We start from the raw sequence: 10,835 nt of genomic DNA on the forward strand, positions 1-10,835 counted from the left end.
GCACTGTTTTTAATTCTCTGTGGCCAATACAGGTATTATGAGACTGAATTATGATGTATGCAAGCTTTGTGTTTAAAGCATCATTTCATAAAAATTTTGAATAAGGGCACATTTTCTTTGACTTGTTTCATCTAGACCAGTTCTTCTCATCTGCTAAAGTCTAACAATCAAATGCCTTTTGTGGCTGCTTGATATTAAAGTCAGGATTTCCTGTCTTTTCCTGCCTAGGTGCTGAGGTGCCTTAGTTATTTTAGGGGTTAAAAGTTGCAGTCACTGATGCGTATATATTAGGCTGTATTCAAAGAACACGGCTTGTAGCCTGACTCAAACTATTAGTCTAACAACAGTGACCAATAGAAAGAGAAGAAGATCCAAGAAAGCTGAGGTAAGCCCAAACTCTGAAGCAATGTCAAATTAGAAACAATAGATAATAAGGTGTGTATGGTAGTACATCTGGGAATACCAACATGTACTTCAAGTTTTATATGCTATTAATTCTTAGGAGGACAGGAAGCAAACACAGTGGTTAGCAGCCAAGGGCTATTTAAACTGCTATTTAAAGGGATTTCTAACAGGCTTCAGATAGCTCCAGGAGCTTGACTAACAAGGTAAATTACTTTATATTAATTTTTAAAAATATTATTAAGATTATGAATATTTACATAGTGAGAAGGTGCAATTTCACTGTGTAAATTAGTTATGTTATTCTTTATAAATATTTTGTTTGTCCTTTTTTGGAATATTTCCAGGTAGTTAGCAGTTTCTGAGGTGGGGAGATCTGTGGGATACTGCACTTGCTGCCGCTAATAACGATTATGAAAAGTATCAAATGATTCTGTATCATATACAGTAATTAACTGAGACGTTAACCTTACTGGTGCATTAACCCTATGAGAGAATCATCTTTTTATTTCAATTCTATTTTTGCCAAAACTAACATCCTAATTTTCACCAGAAATCTCGGCTGTTGGTCTCTTGCCTCTGTATTGCAAAATGCTTGCTAATCTTTATCAAAAAGCAGACAAGACAACACAGCTTGTGAAACGCTGCTACTGTGCAACCCAAATGTCTGTTGGAGCAAATTATCAATAATGGTGTTCACTGTTTAATGATGGAAGAGGCTAAACAAAATTAATAGATAAGTAAAATAGATACAAGATGCATAAGTGTATATGGTATAACTTGATATAGGACTTATTCATTATGCAATTTACATTGAGCATTTGTTTTGGCTCTTTGCTTTGGAGAAGAAAATTCATAACTTTGGATATGAGAGAGTGAATGAGGGAGGGGAAAGGATTACTCAAACAGTTTCCCTCCAAGCTTTATAAGAACATGCCCAACAAACAGCTGTTAAAACACTCTTTGATCTTTTACTTTTCTGTGATGAGAAAAGACCCAGGAAAATGTGATCCAGATGCCATAATAATTTAGGAGAGAGGAAAAACAGAAAAGAGAGTATGATTAATTTAAAAGGAGAACACCGACTACAATGGAATTAATATCATCATGATATTGATAGCTTTATTGAAGATGATACATTACATTAACTAGTTTATGCAAAATAGTTCCTTATAGGAAAACTTAATGGAAACAGATTTATAAGAAGCATTGACTTTCAGTCAGAAAATTATCAATATTTTTAGATTCTTTGAAATGACACCTGCATGATTACCAGTACTAATTGCTAGTCAATGAGAAATCTAAGTTGAAATAGGAAAATGTCATCCAAAACAAAGCACTGCATTGTTTATGCCTCTTATATTACTGTTCAATTTTTCCTTAACATGCCATAGAGTACAGAATTTGGCTGTTTTTATAGGAAATATTATACTGAATGTAGTACTGCTTTATTAATCTAGTATGCTTTCAGAGCGTTCTTCTGAGAGACAGTTAATTGTTTTTCTTCCTTTCCAAGGAAAATAATGACTCTAAAAGTCTATCCAAACCTTTTGCTCTTATTCTTGTTCAATTCTGTGTGGACTCAAACTGTAAGACAAGTTTATGATGAGCTGGATCCAGAGCATTGGTCTCACTACGCTTTTGAGTGTCCGAAAGAGTGCTTTTGTCCTCCCAGTTTCCCAAATGCATTATACTGTGATAACAAAGGACTTAAAGAAATACCTACAATCCCAGCAAGAATTTGGCACCTCTATCTTCAAAACAACCTCATTGAAACAATTTCAGAGAAGTCTTTTGTGAATGCCACTCACCTGAGATGGATAAATCTGAACAAGAATAAGATCACCAACAAAGGAATTGAAAGTGGTGTGCTGAACAAGCTGAAAAAGCTGCTTTACTTATTTCTTGAAGATAATGAGTTAGAAGAGGTGCCTGCGCCATTACCAGGGAGCTTGGAACAGCTAAGACTGGCTAGAAACAAGATCTCCAGAATCCCAGAAGGAGTCTTCAGCAACTTGGAAAACCTTACCATGCTAGATCTGCACCAGAACAGTTTGTTGGACAGCGCTCTTCAAAGTTACACCTTCCAAGGACTCAGCAATCTTATGCAACTCAACATAGCAAAAAATTCACTCAAAAAAATGCCTGTAAGCATTCCAGCTAATACACTGCAGCTGTTTTTAGACAACAACTCCATTGAAGTGATACCAGAGAACTATTTCAGTACAATACCCAAAGTGACTTTCCTTAGGCTGAACTACAATAAATTATCTGATGATGGTATTCCTCCAAATGGGTTTAATGTTTCATCTATTCTAGACCTACAGCTGTCTCACAACCAGCTCACTAAAATTCCACCTATCAATGCTCATCTTGAGCACCTTCACCTTGACCACAACAGAATCAAAAGTAAGTGTGTACTGCCAGTGCGGGATCCCACCAAGATGTAATTCTTTTAAAATGTCTATTTAACTAAAGAAAAGACACGTCATTGCTGGTTATGCAGAAGAACATCTAATTTTAAAACAAAACAAAACAAAACAGAAAATTCTCTGAATCAACTCATTCCTTTATTTTCCTAAGGAATCCAAAATATTTTGGACCAGCCACATATATTTATATATTAGAATGAAATTCAAATGAATTGAGAGAAAAATACTTTTTGAACGTAAAGAGATTGAAAATGTGCTAGAGATGATAGGGAGATAAGCAAGAGGACATCCGACAGGCCAGTTTTCAAGTCAAGATCTAAAATATGACTACAAGATATATGCATGGAAGTAATACCACATGTGAAAAATGTGCATTTGTATATAGAAGAGACGCTTAGCAAGCAGATCAGAAATATGAGTGGATTTAGGAGAATTTGTCAATTCGCATTCCCATATAAACACACCAGTAACCATTTTGTGGAAACAACAATTGAAAAATGGGGGTAGTAAGTCAGGATATTCAATCCACATCTGTATGCCTTAGATTTCCAAAATTGCTGAGCACCTTAGAGATTTCACTAAACAGAATTGCAGTGTTCTCAGCTCTTCTGAGTATCTCTTTGTCCATGTAAATTATCTAATAGGAAACTAAGGTGAGGCACTCTTAATATTAAATGTTGACTGTAATCAACACAATCTATTTTGAATATGACTAATTAGAATGCAAATATCAAATATCTCAGGCTTCAATATCTTCCCCATCTTTTGTTTTCTGTGCACAGCATGCTGCCATTTGCAGTTGGTCTTTCCTAATGAAAAATCCTTTTGCTGACTTTACAGAAGTTTTGTGCTACTAAGGTTTTTCTTCTCAAATGTCTTTTATGATTTTCCACTTTGTGTAAGTGAGAAGAATTTTTGTCCCCAAGGCAACAGAAGGATGTTGTCATGCCATGGTTCTGCATTCATTCAGGCATGGCTGGGTTGTGGTGGTCAGGGATGCTGTGTACAACTGCTTGCTCAGCAAGTCCTGCAGACCTCAGATCTTTCAGTTTACTAATCTGCAACTGACTTTTGCTAGCCAGTAGTTTCATGTCAAAAGCCAAAATCAAAATGATCACTTTCTAATTACCACTGCACAGAAGATACCCAAGTCTCCACAAATTAATTCTTAATATCATGACCTAGAACAAATAGTGCTGCATATTCATCTTCCTATCATGGTAAATTAACTGAATACACCTTATTTCTTATTCCTTATTTCTGTGTAGTGCTATTGTAGTTCACAAATACAGTAAAAATAAGTTTGGCTTCTGCATGAAAAAATACACATGGAAGGAAGATACCTATTAATAATTCAAGTTAATTCAGTCTGCACTTAGCAAATCAAATGTATAACACCTAATAAAAATTCAATTGTGTACAACAGGCTGCTATTTAAATGATCTGCCAGAAGTCTAACAGTTAATTAGAGTAAGGGCTCAAGACATACACCTCTACTTAACAAATTTCATTGTCCACTCGTTACAAAAGGATTTATTTTAATCTCTTCACGTCAGGGCCTCAGGTGCACACTTTATCTGCTGTCACTTTAAATGGACGCTAAATTGAAATCAATGGAATGTAACCTTTCCAGTTAAGATGTGCTTTTTATCTAGGTAGCAAACAAGTATTTAAACAGTTGCCAAATTATCTTCTTTTTCTAAATGTGTTTAAAAAGTTAACAAACTGTGAAAAGCAACCTATGTAGCACCTGTAAACTCAAGTCCAATTTTCCACTGATGCACCAGGACTCATGAGCCCAAGTTACAATAATTTTCAATAAGAATTATGTTCTTAAATGATTTCACTACTTTTCAAAACGGGACAAGCCTCACTCACTTAAGCACTTCAAAATGTTGCAATTAATCTAAAAAAAATGAAGTTTTTATTCAGTATTAAAAATAATGGCTATATTTAGTAACTACATATAAAGTTGTCAAGTGCATGTGTTGTGTAAACCCAATTTTATCACAGGAGCATATTTTTTTTTGTTCAAGAGGTAAGTGATAATGACATATTCTCCACTAGACACTGCCCTAACATATAATATCTCAAGGGATCTTTAAGATCAAAGACAAAGAATATAATTCTGTCAGGCAAGAGTAATAAGATGTGGCACTGATTTGCAGATTGTTTTTTTGTTCTTTAACCAGGAAGATGATGATTAGTCATTACTTTAAGGTAACCAGTGTAAAGAATTTTAAAGAAAAAAATAACTGCAAAAAGCCTGAATCTGGTTTCTCCACAAAAGAGTCCACCTGAAAGTTTACTTTTATATGTGCAGTATGAACCCTCTTTACAGTACTAATCCTAAGATATCCCTGCACATCTGCCAGTTGCTATTTTACTTTCTCTTTGTGGTTCATAGTTACAGTATTGGCATTGCAAGTGCTCAGACATCAATATTTATTTATAAATGCCATTTGCCTACTTTTTTTATTGTATGTTACTGTATGACATCGGTCCCCCATGTAAGTCCATGACCTTTTTCTGCCAGAGACCATTTAGGAATATATAAGGCAATATCCTGAAGCCCAGTGAAGTCAATGAGAGCCTCATTACTGGCCTCAGTGAAACCAGGGTTTCACCTGTGGTCCCTTCACCAAGGATCTCTCATCATCTCGTCTGATGATGTGGAGAGTGAGCAAAGCTGAGCAGATGGTATTACAGTGCTATCAACCGAGTGATGAAAGGGAATGAAAATAACAGCATATTTCCCCTGGGGAATGTCAGGAGACTGGGATAACTCCTCCGAGCTAATATTGTTCCATGCAGAGAGAAAGGATGAAGTCCTGAAGCTTGGTAGCAACACTGGTCTATCAGAGTCCATTACAGGATCCTTACTTACTGTCAGAACCCTGAGCTATTACTGGTACTGGCTTCTTTGCTGAAAGAGCCCTGAAAGGTGTGCATTTCCAGGCTGATCCATGGCTGCTGCAGTTAATTGATACCTGAAATGGAGAAAAGGAGTCTAACTATTCTAGTTAGACCCCAGTGGGTGCAGCTAGAGGTTACAAGCACAGAACAGAAGTACTTTCTCCTTCATCTTCCCTGGGTACTGTCAGAATATATTTATCTTCTAGATCAACTTGCTAAGTGTTGAGAAGTCACTTAGGAGTTTTACTGGAAAAGAAACAGGATCTTCTGTGGCTGTTTAGCAGACACAGAGTATTAGCCATTAATTAGGACCTCTTCTGTAGTTTCCCTCTACAGCAGCTTCTGAGCCTGCCATTTAAATATTACCCCACCAATACTGTTGACCATAGGTGGGATTCATCTTATTTGAACTAACCATGCCAGTTTAGTATCGAGTTTGAGTTTGTCATATAGACTCCCTACAAAGTTAATACAAAGAGACATACAATGTCAGAGGGAAATTCATCCCATCTTAAAATAGGTAGCTAAGACTGTGGACATGGATAACCTTTTAGACATGTCTGTCTCTCTCCAGTGTTTATAAACAGAGTCTAAAAGAGATTTATTTTGACCAATGCTCTACATGGATCAGTTTAGGTGAGAGGAATTGTACCCATATAGGTGGATTGCCTTTTTCAGGATTTAGGAGAAAGTGATTCCTGTCACTAGGGAAGGACTATTCTTAGTTGCCTTTGAGAATCCTTAATGCTTAAGGAGGTCAATTAATCCAAAGAGATCAGTTCTCAGAGTAGTGGTTTCTTCTGGGCTGAAAGCTCCAGCTCAGAGCTCTGCCAAAAGGGGAGATGGAGCACTTTGGCGTGCCTGTCTCCCTGCCTCATCTCTTGGCAAAAATCAGTGGCATTGTATGCGTGAACAGGAGGGCAAGAGGAAAAAGACATGCTTTTAATCCTCTGACAGTCTGGGTGGGATTTACTGTTCACGGAAAAAGAGTAGTAAAAGTCAAACTGCTTCATACCATTCATATCATCAGGAAATCACTTCTTCATAGGTGGCCTGTGGTTAGATAACTGCTTCCTCACATTAAGGCTGGAGCAATTAACCTTGAAAAGACTAGTATGGTGGATAGTCTCTAGATCAGAGAACACAGAAACCACCATCTTTTAAGGACAGCAGTGCTCTTTGAAATCAGACAGATATTTTCTGCTAGACAGTGTTAATTCACTATCACATCTTTCAATACCTGCTTTCATAATGAAACCTCTCTCTCAAGCCTCCTGTTTCACATCTTCACACATAAAAATAAATTGTAGCTTTTTTCTTCTGAAAATATCAACTGCTTTATAAACATTCATCAAATTACACAACATAGGCAAAGAAGTTTTGAAGATGATAATTATGACAGATGGTTTAGGCCTTGGCCCACTGGACATATTTATCTAGTTTCCATGACAAAGACAAAGTCCACTTCCAAGATGCTACAAAGTTTTGGACAGTGCTATTCATAATAATTTTTCTCTTTGGGGAAAAAAGAAAAGAAAAAGATAAAATTAACATCTTTTGTTTCCATCATAATTTTTAATCAGTTTTTTTGGACTGTAATCCAAAGACATGTTACATGTTTCTATTGCTAAATATAAGGGAGAAAAACTGTGGTGAGGAAGCTTTGAACAGCATTCTCTCTTCTTTTGGTAGTCTGGGCCGCTCAAAGAACTTTTGTTCCATTTTTCCTCCAAGCAGTTTTTGTAGGTGGTCTGGGGCCAACAAGATCCAACAGTCAGACCAGTCACTAAATACTATAAATTAGTCCAATGAATTTGACATCTTTGATAAATAAACACCACTTTAGTGATTTCTGGAATAAGGCCATTTTGAGGCTGAAATAGGGCGTGGTCTTTATTCAACAGCTGAAGACAAGAAGCGAAGAGTATTTTAGTCAAGTAAAACTGCAGAGATAGTTTATAAGGGACAACAATAAGAAGTTAACATCTTCAACTCTTATGAAAATGGGTAATGTTTTAAGCCATAGTTTCAAATTTTATCTAAACTAAAACAAACTATGCATGATTTACAAACAGTTTTAAGTACTTGTTGACTTTCAGATTAGGAGGAAGAATATCCCACAAGTTATATTCATGCAATTAAAACCAACTGTATTGTTGAAATTGAGAGAACAGGAAATCATATCTATTAAAAGTTGTAGTCAGTCTACATTATACAAAAAGTTCTTCCAATTCAACTGCTACGTTTTGAATGTCAGATTCTCACTGGAGAATATTATCTGCTAATATTAATGTGCTGTCATTGAAGTAAGATGTTCAAAATCACTCAGCATTAAATTTTTTCTGCTCTCTCTGAGGTCAGAGTTATGTCTTAATGAATACTTACCCTTATAGTTATCTAAGACAGTTTTCTCTCTGTCCAAGGTAAAATTATTCATCTAGTGACTCTTTAGTCATAGTTACAACACATCAAATATGTGATTAACTGATACAGATTACATTATCTTAATATACATTTTTGAAGAAAAAAGTAGTTAATTGTTAATTAAGCATTTCTCAACTCTGAAAAGAACAAATATCTCCCATGCATCAAATATCAGTGTGAGGCTGTGTTATCATTTCAAAATGCATTTTATTTGCATGTGCCTTTCCCCTGAAAATTAACTAACATGTTTGATCAACATTTGCAGGCGTCAATGGTACTCAGATATGCCCTGTCTCAATTGACATAGCAGAAGACTATGGTTTTTATGGTAACACCCCCCGCCTCCGCTATCTTCGCCTGGACGGAAATGAAATTCAGCCTCCAATCCCACTGGACATCATGATATGTTTCCGACTGCTTCAAGCTGTTGTCATATAAAGATATCACAGTGTCACTGTTGTGCTGTAAGAGTGCTAAGATACAAGTTTTGCTGGAATGAAGCTTGTTCTAACTCATAAATCAAGAAGTAACAGGTTTCTTTTGACTAATTCTTTCTTTCTTTACATATTTTTTTACAGCTGCAAAGATTGTTCTTCTTTTAGAATAGATTTCAGACATGAAAGGTCTCCCAACATGAAACGTGGTTAATCTTTTGTTTAAGAATTCCTAATGCAAATATATTGAAAATCATCTGATATAAGTTCCCAAATATTCCAAAGCAAGTTCGTACCTACTCTCTCTCTCGACAAATCCTACAATGTCTATCCCCATTGACAGCATTGTTATAGACAAATTATATTTCTTTATATTTGTTACACAGTAACTAACATAAAGAATGAGTGCACTTGAGTGCACTTGGCTAAATATATATGCTAGAAAAATCATGTATTACATGACCATGAGTTAACAGAACTGACACTCTTTTTTTAATATAGTCATTGCCTAACAGTGAATAGCCACTTAACAAGAAAATAGCTCATACATCGTTGTTATCCTTTGAGAATGGGAAGACTTATATTGATGCTTTTAAGACACGAAGTGTATGAGACTCAGGGTCTGAGGCAAAGTACTGGACATATATTGCTGAATGGATTAATTCAATGTATTATTTCAAAATTGAAGTACACTGATCTAATTCAACCCCCTTGACAAAAGAATACCAGATGAAATCTTGCTTTGTCAAAGTCAATGCCATTTTTTTCCTGATTTGTTCTTCAGTATTCTACTTCTAATTTTGACATCATTTCTTTCTGTAGCTTTGGGATAGTCATTGAACCAATACATTTTGGTTTCCATAGAGATAAAAATGAGAATAATACTGATTACCTATTTCACCGACTAGACACTTCTCAGAAAGTAGAATGGTTAATTACTATAACTGTGATAAATAGACAATTAACAAATTAAAAAATACAACTCTCCCCACAGACACATTAAACAGAAATTATTTACCAAAATAGGCAAATATTTGCATAGGAAATATATCAGTTCAACAAAATACAATCTACTCAGTGCAGTATTTAGCTATCTGCTAGCTCATATACACACACGTAACACCGGATTTTAGAGAAGTCCAGTTATTTAGACTATACCACATTCACAATTTAGAAATAACAGAGATATCAGCAGGTATTCTTTTTTACAAAATCAGTTTTCTTTCTTTTTTCATAAGACAAAGTTTTCAATACACAACTTGAATATTTGAGTCAACTATTCACTTGGAAAGTATGACACTTGATATCTCTGACAGCCAGCATAACAGACTATCCATCAGTCATTTTAGTCTCCTTGTATTTGTAGATAGAAGCAAATAAGTGCTTTTGATGGCTTGCATCTATTTCTAACATTTTAAGACTGGCCTCAGTAACAAGCGTTTGCATGTGGTACACTTTTTCTTTGAAGATGAAACATTTTCTTAAAAGTGCTGAAAAGTGCAATTTCTAGCATTCAGACTCTGTTTATTTGAAAAATTGACCTTATTCTGCTCCACTGCACTTGTGGAAATAACCCATTATAGAAACCCAATATAGAAATAAAACATTCAGAAATCCTATCACCAAAACATTTATTTTTGCAGTTCTTTTTATGTAATTGCTGAGAAACTTGCCCTCCTAGCAAAATATTTTCCGTACCTCGGCAGTCATCCTATATGAACAAACACAGAAGATTAAAAAAAAGTTTCTACAGTACCTATGCATGTTTACCTATGTTCTTTACTTTAGCAATAGTACAGTAATTTATTTTTTGAACAATTTTATTTGACAATACTAACAATTAAATTAATACAATGATTATTTGATTATACTTGGAAATGAATTCTACTTATCACAACAAGCAAACAATGATACACCAATGTGAATGTTCACAGGCATATATACAAATTATTAACAGTTATAAATTATGATATTGCAGAAAGATCTTGAAGCTTCAGCCAAAATTTTTGATTCTTTAGGCACTATATACTTATTGAAACAAAAAAGACTAACCCTTCCCCAAAGAGATATCCAGCTTCTATATGAAAAGAGATGATAAGTAAAAACACACAGGGACACTGGAGCATCAAGGTACTCAATTTTCTTTACAGTGGCATTATGTGTTCTCTGATGGAATCACTCGTAACAGTTTCCAACAGCTTTTGCTGGTATCAGCGCATTTTTCCAG

At 35.2% G+C, this 10,835-nt stretch overlaps 1 protein-coding gene across 2 annotated transcripts; it reads left to right on the forward strand.

Annotated features, from left to right (window-relative positions):
* The first annotated feature begins 350 nt into the window (after positions 1–350).
* Positions 351–10,468, forward strand: KERA (keratocan). Of its 2 annotated transcripts, none has more exons than XM_013947265.2 (3): positions 351–385; positions 1,919–2,811; positions 8,440–10,468. In XM_013947265.2, exons 2-3 carry the CDS (start codon positions 1,926–1,928, stop codon positions 8,610–8,612), a joined length of 1,059 nt encoding a protein of 352 aa, XP_013802719.1. In that variant the 5' UTR covers positions 351–385; positions 1,919–1,925; the 3' UTR covers positions 8,613–10,468. The 2 variants fall into 2 exon arrangements, with proteins under 2 accessions (XP_013802719.1, XP_013802720.1); XM_013947266.2 differs by lacking the exon at positions 351–385 and adding an exon at positions 573–608.
* The last annotated feature ends 367 nt before the right edge of the window (positions 10,469–10,835 follow it).

This window comes from Apteryx mantelli, chromosome 1 (genome assembly GCF_036417845.1).
Source record: "Apteryx mantelli isolate bAptMan1 chromosome 1, bAptMan1.hap1, whole genome shotgun sequence".
NCBI lineage: Eukaryota > Metazoa > Chordata > Aves > Apterygiformes > Apterygidae > Apteryx > Apteryx mantelli.

Bases quoted from the DNA above. Each gene is read 5' to 3' on its own strand.
- KERA (XM_013947265.2), top strand. From the start codon at position 1,926: ATGACTCTAAAAGTCTATCCAAACCTTTTGCTCTTATTCTTGTTCAAT. The intron at 2,812-8,439 runs GTAAGTGTGTAC...CAACATTTGCAG, and splicing joins TGACCACAACAGAATCAAAA to GCGTCAATGGTACTCAGATA.